The sequence below is a fragment of the Enhydra lutris genome, unplaced genomic scaffold (genome assembly GCF_002288905.1).
Source record: "Enhydra lutris kenyoni isolate GAN:26980312 unplaced genomic scaffold, ASM228890v2 scaffoldscaffold58, whole genome shotgun sequence".
In the NCBI taxonomy this organism is placed as follows: Eukaryota; Metazoa; Chordata; class Mammalia; order Carnivora; family Mustelidae; genus Enhydra; species Enhydra lutris.
This window is the reverse complement of record NW_019154142.1, coordinates 14,191,078-14,208,670: the sequence shown is the minus strand read 5'-3', so window position 1 is coordinate 14,208,670 and position 17,593 is coordinate 14,191,078. Positions and strand designations below refer to the sequence as shown.

At 35.2% G+C, this 17,593-nt stretch overlaps 1 protein-coding gene across 1 annotated transcript in view; it reads right to left on the bottom strand.

Moving 5' to 3' along the window:
- LOC111158253 (activating signal cointegrator 1 complex subunit 3) overlaps positions 1–17,593 on the bottom strand; it is a 362,572-nt gene that overhangs the window by 114,497 nt on the left and 230,482 nt on the right. The window contains exons 27-30 of the mRNA XM_022520163.1: positions 16,718–16,884; positions 16,463–16,608; positions 16,216–16,336; positions 13,616–13,758 (exon numbers count right to left, since the gene is read on the bottom strand). Coding sequence (XP_022375871.1) covers positions 13,616–13,758; positions 16,216–16,336; positions 16,463–16,608; positions 16,718–16,884 — 577 coding nt within the window. The remainder of the gene's footprint in view (positions 1–13,615; positions 13,759–16,215; positions 16,337–16,462; positions 16,609–16,717; positions 16,885–17,593) is intronic.

Below are 17,593 nucleotides of genomic sequence, written 5' to 3'. Positions count from 1 at the left end.
CTTATATTATGTAAAAAATAGAGGCCTCACCTACAGTTATAATTAAATTAATTCAAAAAATATCTAGTTTAGTGAGAATATATATCCTAAATGAATTAAAGTTTAACAGTACCCATTTTATTCTCATGCATCAAGGAAAAAAAAATCTGTGGATTAATGCAATGACTCCTTAAATGAGTAACAATTATTAAAAAGGATATAATGTTGCCTAAAGTGTTTCAGGGTCTTGTTCAATTCCTGTAATAGAAAAACCTTTCATCTTTTTGGCTCAGTGATAAAAATTCAGAAAATAAGGACAAAAAAATTAATGCAAAAAAAAATCAGTCATAATTTCACCAAATAGTCAGGAATCATTCAAATTTAAGCTTTCTCAACTGAACTTAATGACCCAGGGCAAATCATACAACCTCTCTCAGCCTCAACTTCTTCATTTAAAAAATCAAATGGGTATATTTTTGTTCACTTCTCATTTCTTTGATCAGCAGTGCAGTAAAATACTTTTCATATTTACTAGGCTTTTTTGGTAAATTATCTTTCCGTCTTTTAAGTGGATATGATAGCTTTTTCCCCCCTTACTGGTTTGTAATGGCTCTTTATTGATTAGAGCTATTATTAAGCTGTATATGTAGTAAAATTATTTCATTTCCAGCCTCAGTTTAGCTCGCCAAGTTTTCATATATCTAAAGAGTTTCTGAAACTTATTATCTTATATCATCTCTGAGTATTCCATCACTTTCCATTCTACTTGGAAAAGACTTAATGCAATGCAGGTTTTATGGCAACAGAAACAAATCTTATTTTCTTATAAAACTTACTCCTTGTAAAGAACTAAACAGAACGCCCAATCTCTTTCTGTTTAATGACAGACCTCTACTGGTCCTTAAAGCAGTGATTTGAGAATGTATGAACAGTTAAAAGAATGACATATTTTAGTTATATCTATAACTTCCCTACCATATTCCAACAGTGAAAAACAGTGGAGGATAAACTTGGAAATGGGTACATGTATAATTTTTATATGCCTGAAGACTGAGATAGTATAAACAACCGACCCTGTCTTCGGATCTCATTTCTTTTTTTTCCCTTAATATACACAAATATACTTGCAATACATTCACTCTCCTGGTTGTGAAGAAACCAGTGAGCACCTCACAAAAATCTCACAAAAGTTTAACTGGCTGCTGTAGTTTAGCAAAAATGCACAAGACGATATAGTCATATATGAAGCACTCCAACTGCTTTCATTCTAACTCATTTTCAATGGGCAGAAAAATTTTCCAATTTTTTTAAATGTGGGAATAAGTTGTTTTTCCACGGATAATTCAAAAAATAGGAAGGTGAAATTAGGCTTTGTAATAGTTCTCAGTGTATAAAAAACATTCATAGAAACAAAGTAATATTTTAATCGTATACACATGTTATTTATCAACTTTCCCTGAACTGAATGCAATATATAAACAGTTCATTCTGTTTCACAATCACAGCATGGTCACCTGATATTCTTGAATAATCATTTTATAAACTGTTAAGGAAGGATATGGAAATGTAGTAACATAAATCCACTTTACCTTTAAAATCGGCAAACGATAAGCAAGCTGTATGCTATAATGTATGCTATAAGAAAGGTGCTTGTCTTGTCTCATAAATCATGTTAGCTATTCTCAAGTGACAGCCCATTATCCATTTGTTTTGTTCAATAGTTCACTGCATAAATATCTTCAATTTACACTATCAAATTAATTCACTGATATTCTTGCTGTGACAATTAATTTCAGGGATTATTTTTTTCAATTTCATAACTTAGTAACAGTATAATTTTACAACTTGTATAATTTATACTGTTCCATGGCAATGCCAATCATACCCCCTAAAATATACCATTTAATATAGGAAAGCTAAAGAATCCTATGGCAGGAGGTTTGGTGAGGCATTAATATCCTGTCCTTTCACATCAGGGAAGGCTGTTTCTCTTCCCTCCTGCCCCCACTTTCACATAAATCAATGCATTAAAAAGAACTATTTGCCTATCTGAACTGGCAAAGACCTAAAAATCCTCATGAGGACAATTACAAAAAACAACTTCATAGTTACTGTACATGAATTCTGAGTTATTTGAACAGCACAGAAAAGCAAAATTTATAGTAATGTTACTCAGTCATTAAGCATAAGATACTACCAGGACAGCCTGTTTAAGTATGAAAATATAAATTGTTGATTAAAGTCTACACACCTTTGATTAAATTATATACTTAAAATGTTTCATCTTGATCACAATATAAGCAAAATTTTTGAGAAACAGGATAACGAAAGCTTAAAACATGGTAATACATATTATTTGTTGAGTACTTATTATGTGTCAGGCATTGGGCTTACCACTTTACAAAGATTATCACATTTAATCCCTTACATAAAATAGTACAGCTCTAATGTAACATTTACACCATCCAGTATATTTCAGATTAAAAGACCCAGTGATCTTGAATACTACAGAGTAGACTCTTTCGACCCTAGTTCCATAAGAGAATTAAACCTCACAAAAAAAATATTTGAATTACATTCTTTTTAATTTTTCCAAAGATAGATAGTACCATTCTAGATGGTTAAGGGAAAAGTTCACTTCTACATGCAATGGATGTCTTAAGACATTAAGGCTTAATTCTTGTTAAGAAAGGCTGCTATAGAATTTTAATTAGAATAATTATGATAATTAAAACACTGACAGAGGAAGTTTTAATTCCACAGTTCATTTCTATTCAACCAACATTTGTTGTAATGTATAGCTATCTTTCCAACAGTCTTGGAAATGTCTGACTGACTACCTGATGGTTAAACCAAAAAAAATTATTCAATATTATAAATAAAACAAAAACAGATCTATATTCCTCTAAATAGTGGCTTTTTTTTTTTTTTTTAGGGTGATGGTAGAGGAGGCACATATGTAAACTGTTGAACCAATTACTTTAACTTAATAGAATTTTTTTATATTTTAAATTTATTACACTCAAAAAGCTTTTGTAGAAATATAGGATTCCATTTAAGTAGATACATTACTCTGTGCCCGAAATACATTCCAGTCAGAATATAATTCAGTGACTTGATGACAATGCTGGCTCCAAAAGAAAGGAGGAGGCCAGATCGGACAAGAATGAGCTAACAGATTGTACAGCCCAATTCTGTCCCTTTGAGTGTGATATATTGTTTCAAGATGCTAAAAACCCATACTTTCTCAAAGCATATCTGTTGTGCTGGTTTTCCCATTTTCACAGAATCCTCATTATGAGAAAACTCTGTACTTTTTGCAGAGCACGTCAGACTCAGACCATATGCCACTGAATAATGCTTATCAATTGTCTCAAATGCTCAATAAGATGCAGCATACCGAAGAATAATGAAAGTTACGAAACTTTTTAAAAACAAAGATAATTAAATATGTCACATCTGGTACAGATGTTAAAGTTAAACATAACCTTATAATTACCAAGTGTTAATTTCTTAAAAACACTTCTGTATGATAAACCCCACAGACTGAAGGGGAAGAAGTAAAAATGAAAGAAACATTTTAGAACATCCTGCTGATCTACTAAGGGAAAAGAGATTTAAAAATAATATTAATTAATTAAAGAAAGTAAGTTTCCAATCTTTGCCAGTACTCTTTATCTTATGTTCCTTGCTGTCTTCTTTGAAGCCCACAACAATGACTCTTCAAAATGATTTACCACACTATTAATACATAAATATATTTTAATTAAATATAAGATTACATGTAAATTAAATATATAAATGAAATCTAAACAATAACATGTAAATCTTTGCTATGTCTGCTAAATAAACACAATACTATTTTCAGTGTTTCCTTCCTAATTCTTAATGATGGCAATATCAAAACTGGTTTGTAGGGCAAAATATTAAAGATTTTTCCTTATTAATATTTCTAACTTAATTCACTATGCTATTGGTAGGAAATCCAAGTCAGTGTTTCATATTTATTTTGGAATATACATTTTATGCTTCTTTCCATTTTTGGAGAGTTCAGAGTCTAACACATGTTTGGAGAGCATTTCCATGTCTTGAAAAGCTTTTAAAATGCAGATAAAGCTGACGAAAGGGATTTTATAAAATTATTTTGTTAAGGTAGCATAATTTTAAGTGAACAAATACTACATTAATATGAGTTAAATTTAGGGAGGAACATAAGAAAAATATTATAAAAATAATAGCAAATTTAACCACAGAGATTTCAGCAAAAAGAACTTATCCATTTATAAGGTATTCAATATTGCTGTACTATAACAGTAGTGACAGTTAACACTTATTAAACATTTAGGGGAGCCTGGGTGGCTCAGTTGGTTAAGCAACTGCCTTTGGATCAGGTCATGATCCCAGAGTTCTGGGATTGCGTCTCACACTGGGTGGGGGGCCCGCTCAGCGGGGAGTCTGTTTCTCCCTTTGACGCTCCCCCCTCTCATGATCTCTCTCACTTTTTCTCTCTCTCAAATAAATAAATAAATAAAATCTTAAAACAAAGGAACAAAACAGTTATTGAACATTTGCCTCTGTTCCAGGCTTGTTCTAAGTACATTATAACTTAATGCATTTAATACTTAATCCTGTAAGGATAGGATTATTATTTTTCTTTTATAGTTGAAGGGGTAAGGCTCAGAGGCTGAACACCCCCCACAAAGGTCATGTAGCTTCAGTCAGTATTGAACCAAAGAGGCCTGGCTCCAATCCACATTCTCAACCACAATGCCACCTTCTAATTACCACAGGGATGTGATATACTAAAATAATGAAATCACTCATTTGGTTTAAGTCTGGGTCTCACTGTTTTAGACTGGGCAAAAACCAGATAAGATTTGAAATAATGAATTGTGTACTATACTCCCACAACTGGGGAACTACGCAGATGATTAGCAGACCTAATTATTCTTCAGTATTTGAGTATTTCTACTCCTATGCCTAAAAATTAAGAATATCTAAAAGTATCTTCGTTTATAAATGAAAATATCACCACTCATGACTGAGAATGGCACAGCTCTTATTGGCTGCCTGTGTTTGATATTGTAGCTCCTGACTTTTCTGACTTTACTGTATATTTCTATCCCTATCAAAACACATATTGGCACTGTGACTTTTCCATCTTGTCTAGTCAGTGTGTTGTCAAAGATTTCAGTTACTGTATGGCAGAGTGAAAAAACTGGGTCAGCTATCCTGCTTTTGAGTTTCTGAACTCCATTTATTTCACACTATTGGGCTAATTACTTACTTCTTTCAAGTTTCAATTTTTTATCTGTAAAACTGGGATAACAAGAACAATCCTCCCAAAATTCATGATAAAATGACATAACATAAGCCTTTAATGGACTATGAAGTAGTCTATAAATATGTCAATTATTACTAAGCATAAGACCTTTGCCTCTTTCTTCATTAAGACATGCATAATATCAATTACGGCAAAATAAAACAGCTTCATGTTTTATAGCTGCTGTGAATTACACAACTATTCCATGAGGACCAACTAAGTTCAAATGTCCAATGCTCAGCAAATCTGTGGATAATATCCGTTTAAAACTTAGCTTTTGATACTTACTTTTGATATTCTTAGCCTAGTAATTTCTCTACTTGTCAGTCACTAAGAGGTCCGAGGCCTGATTAAAATAGAAAGCACTTGGGGTGGGACTTTTGAATTGCAAGCTAAATCTATTTTGGTTTGATAATAAAACAGATTTTTGAGTAGAAAATGTGGCTACCCTATATTAAACTCAACTTAATTTCTGATTTTCGACAATCTCAAAGTCCATCTTCAAAGTTTGGTACTAACTACTTACCTATAAGGAAGAAAGAGGTCAATATGTATGTCGAATAAAAAGCAAATGAATCAAAAGAACAATAGAAAACTGTTATTAGGGACACCTGGGTGGCTCAGTCAGTTAAGCGTCTGGCTTTGGCTCAGGACATGACCCTAGAGTCCTGGGATCAAGCCCTGCATCAGGCTCCCTGCTCAGCAGGGAACCTGCTTCTCCTTCTCCTGCTCCCCCTGCTTGTGCTCTCTCACTTTCTCTGTGTCAAATAAATAAATAAAATCTTAAAAAAAAAAAAAAAAAGGAAAGAAAAAAAGGAAACTGTTATTAGTAGAAACTACCAAATCTGCACTTGTGATTTCGAGTTGTCCAAGTTGCTGCTTGCCACATTCATCCAGGAGGGCTGAGTGCTAAATCCCATTGCTATTTCCCTGCTCATCTCACTCAGCTCCCATTAACATTTGAAGTAGTTAAACCCTTCTTCCTTCACAAAACCCTCTCATCTACCATGTTTTAAGACTTTCCTTACTGACATCACCTTCTCAGTGTCCTTTGCCAGCTCTTCATTTTTCACCCAAGGTCTACCTTGAGTTCCTCAAGGTCTGCTCCTCTGGTTCTCCACACACTGTCTCAGGGTCTCATGTGCTTACCTAGGTGTAAAGGCTGCTTGTATGCTGACTCCCAAGTTCATATATTCATTTCACATCTCCTGTGTATTATACAGACTTCCTATATCTAACTGCCCTGAAGGTCTTGGAAATACAAATTAACATCCAAAATATAACTTTTTTCTTTTTCTTCCCCCCTTGGCTCAAATCTGTCTTTTCCTTTCTTTCCATCCTATACTTTCAGCTCTCCCCATTTTAAGAAATGACACCATTATTTACTCAGATGTTTAGAGTTAATAATTGGAAAGTCATTCTTGACTCTTTTCATCTTCTCAACCTTCATTTCTCATCTACCAGAAAGTCCTACTGAATCCAGACCAACACATCTTTCCATTTCCACTGTCACCACTTTAGGTGGCCCGTAGGTCACCACCATCATTAATTCCATGCTTAACCTCCACTTCAATCCATTTTCCACTAAGCAGCAAAAGTGACCTTAAAATGCAAACTGAGTGTGTCATTTGCCTAACTTAAAACCTTTTAATTCCCTGGAGAGACCCCTCCCTTAGCTATATGCTTGGTTTGTTTCCTTGCTTCCTCCAGTTCTCTATTCAAAGCTGCCCTCATCACAGGGGCATTCTGTACTTCTGTCAATGTATAATATTTTACTACTCAACACCCCCTTTTCTCCTTACCCTGCTTATTTATTTTTCCATAGAAATTATTAAGATTTGACATATTGGCTTTTTATCTAATCATCTCCACAAGAATGTTAATTCTCAGCCTAGGAACTTTACCTAATACACAGAAGGAGCTCAACAGATGTTTCTTTAATAAATAAATAAATGACTGTCTTCCCCTAGTGCTTATAATCCAGATCCGAGCTCTATAACCAAGGGTCTAAGGCCTTATATGAGCTGGCTACTGCCTACTCTGAAATTTAACTTTTACCATTTTCCTCCTAGTTTATTCTATTCCAGCTGAGCTGATCTCAGTTCCTTTAACATCCTGTTCCCTTGACCTGAAGTGCTATTATCTTCTCTCATGGTATAGTTAACTTGTTCTTATGATGTGGTTCTCAGCTTAAATGTTACCTCCTTAAAGAAGTCTTCTCTGACCATTCTATTTAAAGAAGCTCCACATCCCCTTATCATATTTCATTTCTCATTTTTATAGCAATTTTTATAATATTATTTGCTGCATCATATATATTTTTAAATTTCTATCTAGTTGAGCTCCTTGAGAATAGGGATCAGTTGGCTAACATAGTGCTCGATAAAGTTGTAGATATTCAATACATATGTTAATGAACACTTTACAAATTCTGTCAAGAGCTGCCAAATGATTTAAGTTAGAGGATTACCCTTTATGGGCATTTTTGATGTGATACCAGGTAATTTTGCAACTGAAGCTACTGATCATGAACTACTGCTACATGATCTCTCCAGATATACAGGGGGTGTACCTGGCAGCAGTCCATCATTAGGAGAAATAAAAGGACCAGATGGAAGAATATCATGAAAGGTAATTCATGAACACTCCATGCATATACCTTTTCTTTCCATGCTATCCCTAATTCAACTCCACTGAGGCCCCACAGGGTATTTCTTATGTCAAATTGACTGAAAAAAAAATTACAAAATTAGAAATGGCTTTGTATAAGATAGAAGCTCCATATGAAGTAGTCTGATGTGGTGTTACAGCTCCTTTCGGGGATGACTCTCCAAACGGCTAAGTGTCAAGTATTTCCCTCTCACTTTACTGCAAAGAAGAGATGATGTGAATGGATGATCCACACTTTGCTCTGTAGTTACTGGATTAGTCCAAGGGTCAGGAGCTTGACAAGAGTGCTACTGGAGGGCAGGTGGCAAGAAGGGCACAAGCTTTATGGGGATGAAAGTTTAGAATGGTCCCAGAACAGACTACGTATATCCCATGAAGATGTTTACCAACAAGTTAACAGCAGGGTGGACAATGCTATTAAAAGTCAAGTGAACAAAATGATCACTTCTAAGGCTATCAGGCAGTTTTCCCCGCTCCAGATCCCAGGGTTGTGTGTAGCGGGTTCATGTACTAAATGGTGTCGTGGCGGAAGAGATGAAAACTACGCACAGGCTAAACATGGACTACCATTTCCTCAGGCAGACCCAGTTACTGCCCCTGCTCTGTGCCTAATATGCCACCAGTGCAAACATCCCTAGGCCCATTATAAAGGACCTTGCTCAGGGGACGAGAGAGCTCTCTGGTAGTAAGGAGATTATACTGGATCCTTGCTATCACAGAGGGGACATCTATTTGGGATGATGTCTAGAATGGACACTTTGGATTTTGATTCTTTTTCCTGTTTTTTTGAGTGCTCTCAGTAGCCTCAACAGTAGGATTACTGAACACTTTATGCATCATCTAATATCTCCTATGATAATGTTTCTCAGGAAACAGGATAGGAGATATCCTGAGTGAGGAATTCACTTTAGGCAGAAAAGATTAAGACAATGGATGCCATGGTATTCACTGGTCTTACTGTCTCCCTCATTACCCAGAAAGAGCTGGCTTTAGAGATGAATGACTCAGCGTGGCAGCTGAAAGACACTGATTTGGCAAGACTGGGGTACTCCCTTATAAAATGAGGTGTATGCTCTGAAGTAGTCATCATTAAATGATACTGTTTCTCTCATTCCTAGAATATACAGTTCTAGGAATCAAGTAGTCAATATGTGCAAATGTTTTTGTAGTCATAGCTAATAAACCACTTAGAAAATTTTTGTTTCCCTTCCTTATAATTCTAGCTCTGCTAGTTTAGAGACTTAACATTCAAGGGATGTAACAATTTACTTAGAAACTGAAATAGCTACATCTCTCACTCTATGGGTGAATGAGCAGAATGTGGTCATAGTGTAGTTTAGGTAACCAATCCTGATAAAGAAATTGGGTTATTGCCGCACAATAAGGGGGCGGACAAATTTGGATAGATCCTAGCAAAATCTCACACTACTGTATCCACTTGAAAAACTAATCAAAAACTTTTAAAGCCTTATTTAGTAAGGATATATAAAAATCCAATTTCTAATGTCTCAAGAATGTGGGTTTTGGTTACTCCAATGGATAAAGAATCTTAATTAGCTTAGGGGCCGACTGAAGTAGTGTGCAGGTGATGGGTGGTAGAGAAAATAAATCAGAAATGTCTGACTCCCTGGCCAAATACGTTTTGTCCTGTGTTGCAGAAAAAAATACTGTGACCTCTACCTTTGCTATCTCATATATGCCCTATGCATATTTTAACTAACACATTTTATATATTTTAACTAATTTCATTTCTCTTTCTTCTCTCTACCCTCCTCTTCTGCATATAGCATGTGTTGGTTGTGGGTAACTTTATAATTTAGCCCCCTGGCTAGAGAATATTGAAATGGGATTGCAAAAGAACAGAATGACTGGATATAACCAGCTAAAGGACTGTGGAAGACTACCTACAGACAGCCAGCAACTGAGTATCTTCTCTTGCACAGAAGTCACAGAGGTAAGATATTCTCTATTCCTGCTGTATGCTTGAGGGTGAAGCTCAAGCATTCCAATGTTTCTGACTTGGATTTGAAGGTTGAGAGAGTAATGTAAAAACCCAACAAAAGTCTTAAGTTAATGGTACCAGTGGTGGTTATCAAACCGAGACTCCAACTGACATGGTGGCATATGCCTACCAACTTTTTTTTTTTTTTAAAGATTTTATTTATTTATTTGTCAGAGAGAGAGGGAGAGGGAGAGAGAGCAAGCACAGGCAGACAGAATGGCAGGCAGAGGCAGAGGGAGAAGCAGGCTCCCTGATGAGCAAGGAGCCCGATGTGGGACTCGATCCCAGGATGCCGGGATCATGACCTGAGCCGAAGGCAGCTGCTTAACCAACTGAGCCACCCAGGCGTCCCTGCCTACCAACTTTTGAAATTACTTCCTGATGAGGAATATGGAAGGGTATTACTTTGGGGGTTTCCCCATGCTACAGTATAATTTCACATCAATGATATACTTGAAGGGGTGGTCCTGCTTCCTAGTACTTTGAAGATTTACTGGACTACGGAGATGGATGGATAACTTTTTTTTTGCCTTTGCTGACCCACTTAATCTACCTGGTCCTGCCACAGAACACCAATCTGAAAGTGTGCAAGCAGCAGCAACAGGAATTGTCACTAAACTTCTAGTCCACAATATGATGGAAAGTAACTCTCATAAAGACTAAAATGTTAAAAAATTTAAGGTAATTAGGGGAATCAAAAACCGAAACACCTGCTTTATAGATTTTTGGTAGAATCAGATTGAATTTGCATAGCAATCAGTTGCAAAACCTCTGACATTTTGATTTTAAAGGTGATAACTTTTAGAGGAAAGACTAAAACAAAGCCTGGATTGTCTTACTACTGCAATGCACTTGGTGAAACACAATGTCTGGAAAGGACATAATTTCTAGCTGTCTTATTTTAGCAGTGAAAAATCTACAAAACAGCAGAAGCCATGCAAGTAAATTCTATGGTTTATAATGAGCCTTGGTGATAAATTTTTGTGCTGAGGAAAAAAAAACAACAACAGAGAAGTAACTCTACACAATGGCTGAGCTGACCAGTTTCTTAGGTCTCATGCATTTAAGTAAAAAAAAAAATAGTAAGTGTACTATAGCTGGAAGAGGACATGAGGTTCACATTTGAGGTTAGTATGAGTCACACATGCAAAATGCACTGCCACGCACACACACATACATTTTGAACATACATCTCAAAATGTATTCAATAGGTATGTACTTTATACCTTGACTTCAAAGAAAATCGTCCATTTGGAACATTTTTAGGGATAAGACGCAAGAGAAAATATATTAAGCCTAGACAGATGCTGCACATAAACTGTCAATATTCCATACATCTATTTCTCAACATTTGCTTCCTAAGTTCAAGATAGTGTTACACACAGCAGGGTGACTCTTTTGAACATACTAACTGAATAACTGAATAAAAGGACAAGAAAACTTTTGACAAATTATTTTGATCTTAAATCAATATCTTAAATAAATATTTAGTATACACAAACAACATTAAGATAACATGATAGTGGTCACTCTACTTAAAGGTGTCATGTGACACCTTTTATAGGAAGTCAATATTGGGATCTGCTACTTATCAGTGAATAAAGTTACCTACAGGCCATACAAGAACATTTCAAATTATTAGTTAACTAATATTAGTTAACACAGAACTGCAATATATACAGTATCATCCAACAGGCCTACTAATTCTAAAGGACTCATGAGAAGTAGAAGGGGAAAATATGCCAACTACTGAGCCTGGACACCGGTGGGTTAGAAACACTGTTTTGACTATTCTTCTTCAGGCTGCATAAGATGAGAAAGGAAAGATATGGAGAGAAAGGGAAAAAATGCAACAAATTTATTACTGATTTCATCTACTTTTTTATTGAAATTCCAATGAGAAAAATATTTCTAAAAAGCAAGATAAGTACAAGAAAGGAAAATCACTATAAATCTATGGAGGGAAAGAGGAATATCTACCTTTAGAAGCAGTAGAAAGAATCACAAAGAGCGATTATTAACTGACTGTATCACATAAAATGCAAACACTTCTCCTTTTAAAAAAAAAAGAGAGTATGAGCAGGGAAGGGGGGCCAAAGGGAGAGGGAATCTCAAGCAGATTCGGCACTGAGCAGGGGGCCTGACACAGGGCTTGATCTGACAGCTGAGATCATGAACTGAGCCAAAGAGTCAGACACTCAATCCACTGACCCATCCAGGTTCCCCTAAACCCCCAAATGCAAAAAATTCTTCTTCTTCTTTTTTAAAGATTTATTTATTTATTTTGGAGGGAGGGAGAGAGAGAGAGAGAGAGAGAGAGAGAGAGAGAAAGTGTTGGGAGGGAGAGCAGAGGGAGAGAGAAAGAGACACTCAAGTATACTCTGAGCTGAGTGCAGAGCCTGGCGTGGGACTCAATCTCAAGACCCTGAGATCACAACCTGAGCTGAAACCAAGAGTCAGACACTTAACTGACTGTGCCACCAATGTACCCCAAAATGCAAAAACTCTATTTGTAAAAAGCTACTATGACAAAAAAAAAGAAAAAAATCCAAGGAATTAGCAAAATTAACTAATAAAATCAGATGAGAGATTAATGTGTGTGTGTGTGTAGTAATAAACATATATGGAAAAAAGTGATGTCATATGAAATTTCAGGGGTGTGCGTGTATGTGTGTTTTATTTGTTAAGACTGTCACAAATCTATAAGAAAAATGCTGTACTGCAAAATATAAAAGTTTAAAGGAATAAACAGACCAAAAAAAAGAAGAAAAAAGATAACCAATAGTAAACAAATATATGAAAAATAGTTCAATCACACACAAATTAAGATGTACTTTAAAATAATAAGGAATATCTTACCTATAATATATTGGTAAGTTACAACAAATGAGGGTGTAGTAAAACTGTTATTTAACTCTCATATACTGCTGACATACATGTATCAATGGGAGAAGGTGAACTGGTAAACCCTTTTGGAAAATAATTAGCAGTGTATATGAAAACTAAAAAAAAATCCATATTATTTGACCCACTATTTTTAAATTTATACTGAGGAAATAAGTTTAAATAAAGAAAATCTATAATAATAATGATGCCTGGTTATTTATTTAATGGGGTAGCCACATAATAGACTACAATTATGCAGACATAAAAAATTATAGTTGCTTCCAATTTTAATGATGGTTACTACTTGGTTAAAGGATAAAAACAGGTTTTTAATTTTTACATTTAGCGTTTTCTAAATTTTTGAAAATGGTGATGTTATTATATATTTTATAGAAAGTCAATTTTGCAAAATTGTTTCTAAGTTCCATGAGGGCAGTGAACACTCCAGTAGAAAAACAAATATAATTATTATAATATACATAGGTGATGATGTTAAAGGGAAGACATATGGAAACAAATATGGATATCAAAGTAAATATTCACCAGGAACATATTAGAAGAAAATACATCAAAACATTAATACTGTTAAGGTGGCAGTATTATGCATTTCCTACCTTTTCCCTAAATTTCTGTAACATTATACTAAATTTTTAGTATAGCTTAAAACTAAACATCATTAAATATGTAATTTCCATTATATTAAATACAAACTAATTTGACATGTGTAAGAAATAGAAAAAAAATAGATTGCTTACCTCTCTTTCGTCCATATTCAACCACTGCTTTGGATCTTCTTCAGTAGCCAGAAAGGCTATCAATTCCAAAGCAGTAAGACGAGTTTGACGTCTTGATGAGACAAATATCAAAACAGGTTTGGCTGGAGAATGGCTTCTAATTGCTATTGAAAAGTTGTGGAAAATAAAAGGATAAGCTACTTCTACCATAATATGCACATCATTAGGATATCAAATGGATGCATGAAACTAAGTGATTTAAGTGAATTCTTAATTTGATCATCAAATTCTGCATTGTTTGTGGTACTACCTGGACCTGACAGCATATTAGAAAAATGGTAGGAAAGAGAAGGTAGCTGAACCCACTGAGGGGAGTACATTGCTTGGACAGGGGAAATTTAACTGTGTCAGGTCTCAGTTCTATTTTGAGTTGCTGAGGAAGGTAACACTTATAAAACCTGCTACTGTCTAGTGACAGCTGTATACGAATATTCAATCTAAGGTTGAGTTTTCAGCGTTGTGTTTCTGCTTGCCTAAGCAATGATATTACAGAGTTAATTGGTCCTGGCATCTGGGGGAGAGAGTCAAGTCCTGCAGAGTGATGAAAATTGTAAGAAAAGCCACAAAAATTCATTTTATTGCTGTCATTACCAGTCGATGGAATAATTGAGAGTTTGTATCAACAAACTAACCAGAGATATGTCAAATGAAGGTCTTCTGTTTTCCCAAAACATGTGTAAGGTTTCAAGTGGAAAGATAAGAGAATGTGGATGAGAGCTGCAGAGAACACCGTGCCTGAATCTGTATGTGGCTGATGGCACACGGATGGTAGACACACAGAAGAGGAAATGAATGGTTTGAAACAGACACACAGAAGAGGAAATGAATGGTTTGAAACCTGAGTAATAAGACTGAAAGAAAAAATTACCTCGAGAGCCACATAAATCATGTGACCTAACTGGAAACAAGATTTCTTTACTATACCTTGGCTCCAAAATGCTCATAAGCTGGCACAAGTAAAATTTATCCTTATGTGTACATAGGTCTCTTAAAACAGAGATATGTAAAAGTTTTATATAAAAGTTCAACCTTCCTATAGTTTCTTGTTTGAAATGTGAGTTTCAGAATTTCTTCTTATGGGTTAAGAAACAAGGTTTGTAACAAAAATGTTGACATGACCTTGACTATATGTATGCCCTAAGAGTGAGAAATGAAGCTATCATTAAATCATATTTCTAAACTCAAAGAAATATAGTGATATGCTACAGTATAATAAATAGTTTATAAGGACAGCTACTGTACTGATACATCTAGAGAAGTGTAAGTATTTCAGTTATTACTATTGATTTATAGAACACAAAATGCTTCGTTTCAATCACTGGTATGCAACTGGCCATTCCTTAAATAAATACAAGCAATCAGAATACATACCATAAAAAATAAATTCATTCATGTTATTTCTCACTCACAGTTTATCCGAATCTTACAGAATATAAATGGTAATGCTCTGATAAATCATATTAGAAATACAATGTTTAAAATACACATATTAGTGCAATATTGGTATCATTTGTACACATAATCATGAATGAATCTGTCTCTTTTTTAAACCTCAACATTTAATGGATTTTTGCTGCTGCAAGAACAGGTGTGGCTGAACAGCTCATGGCAGATTTATTGTTCATTAGTGATTTTATACAATGCTTCTGTGGAGGTGTAAATAATCCGAACTGCCAAGATTGGTCTCCAGTTCACAATCAATACTTTGCTTCTGTCATAAGGCTAATTACAGCAGCTAAAAAGTCACCTCACAACTGTCACCTCACAATCAACAGCAGTTCACATTAGAGAATTTATTTTGGAGGTTATTTTTCTTTTTTTTTTTTTTTTTTTTTTTAGATTTTTATTTATTTATTTGACAGAGAGAGATCACAAGTAGACAGAGAGGCAGGCAGAGAGAGAGAGGGAAGCAGGCTCCCTGCCGAGCAGAGAGCCCGATGCGGGACTCGATCCCAGGACCCTGAGATCATGACCTGAGCCGAAGGCAGCGGCTTAACCCACTGAGCCACCCAGGCGCCCCTTGGAGGTTATTTTTAATTGATATAATAAATATCCCTTATGCAGCCTAAACAAAACATGTTTCAATAAAATAGGAGTGTTATTCTTAAATCTTTCTTGCTTGCCTAAATTGTTAGAAAAGGAAAACCAAAAAAATAAAACAAAACACAAAAACAGAAGCATTGTTTAAAAAAAGTACTAAAATTCGTAAGTTTTATGCTTTCTGGTAAAGATTATGTGGTATTTTTTACACTTATAGCTCCTATTTATCATTTGTTCACGCTACTACTGTAAGAAAATAACTTAATAAAGAATTATTTAATTACTTTAAAAAAATACATACATTTTTTCTCTACTTCCAAGATAGTATCATATATGAAATCTCTCTAATTTTCAAAATTTAATTCAACATACATTTTTATGCCTTAACAGCGGAGGCATAACCTACATTTGTAGAAGCTGGAGCAGTATTACCCGTTCAAAGAAACCCAAATTATATGGAATGCATTTAAAGGCTATCGTACAAAATGGCTGCTATTTCATTCCAAGGGCCTGAAGCTTACCTTGAAATGTAGGCTTATTCATACTAGCCATACGAGGACAGTAATGTTGACCTGGGAAGCCTTGAATGTGAACTTCCAGTGGAACTGGACGTACTGATGGTCGGAAGTTGAATAAGCCCATCTGCAGTGAAAATGAGAAAGAAATCATTTTCCATTTTTATATTTAAGTTTATAATGTTATAGTGCCTCCTTAATACAGCCACCTATGCCACAGTATCAAAGGCTTATTTATCAATCTTCCACATACCTGATGAATATTGAGCCAGTCAGCAAGGTCTCTAGCATTAGCTAATGCGGTAGATAGTCCAACTATTCTAACAGGTTTTTCTGTGTGCGAGGAGATGAAATTTGTTCGAGATACAATGACTTCTAGAACAGGGCCTCTTTCCTCCCCTAGGAAATAGGAATAATACATGTTAATCATTTAACAGGTCCTGATGCTGGCTGCTGCACATGTGAGAGTCAAAATGTGTAAACTGGTGTCAGGTAGCATGGTACCCACCAAGCAGATGGATCTCATCGATGATCAGAATAGTGACCTGCTTCACATAGTTCCTATTCTGCCAGCTTCTACTGACTCCATCCCACTTCTCTGGTGTAGTGACGATAAGGTCAGCCTTAGCAATGGATTTCATATCGGGAGTCACATCCCCGGTTAGTTCAATAACTCTGGAAAGGAAGAAAAATGATTCTTTTCTCAGATGACACATGACCTTGGAAAGGCAAAAATGCCTTTTAAAATAAAATTGTATAATGCTTAACACCATTTTATCTCCCTTTGATTTCTGAAAGTTTCTGTGAGTCAAGGCCAAAATATGTTTCTTAGGAATTTTAAGAGAATGTGTAAATTTAAATCACTGATAATCTAACTTTTATGCAGATATGTGAAGGTGTCAACCTTTGCTGTGATTATGTTTACAAAGTCTCTGCCCTATAAGTTTTTATAGAGTTGAACTCATACTTCCTTCTCCGTATGTTAGAATAAACACCTTTCTAATAAGGGAAAGTGTTAACTTATTAAGACAAAAGAGGTATTCATTAAGAATATAATTATGTGTAAGCCTCATTTCTTTTTTCTATAGATATTACAGGCAATTAAACCATAATAGGACATAAACAGCATACGCTGAGGCAAATATAGTGTTATCTCATTCTAAGAAGACCCCAGTTTTGTTTGTTTGTTTGTTTGTTTTTGGAAATCCAAAGGGGGAGAAATCAAGAGGGAGATGAACCATGAGAGACTATGAACCCCGAGAAATAATCTGCGGATTTCAGAGGGGAGGGGGATGGGGGGGTAACAGAGTGATGGGTATTGAAGGGAGCACAAGCTGTGATGAGCACTGGTTGTTATACTTAACTAATGAATCATTGAACACTA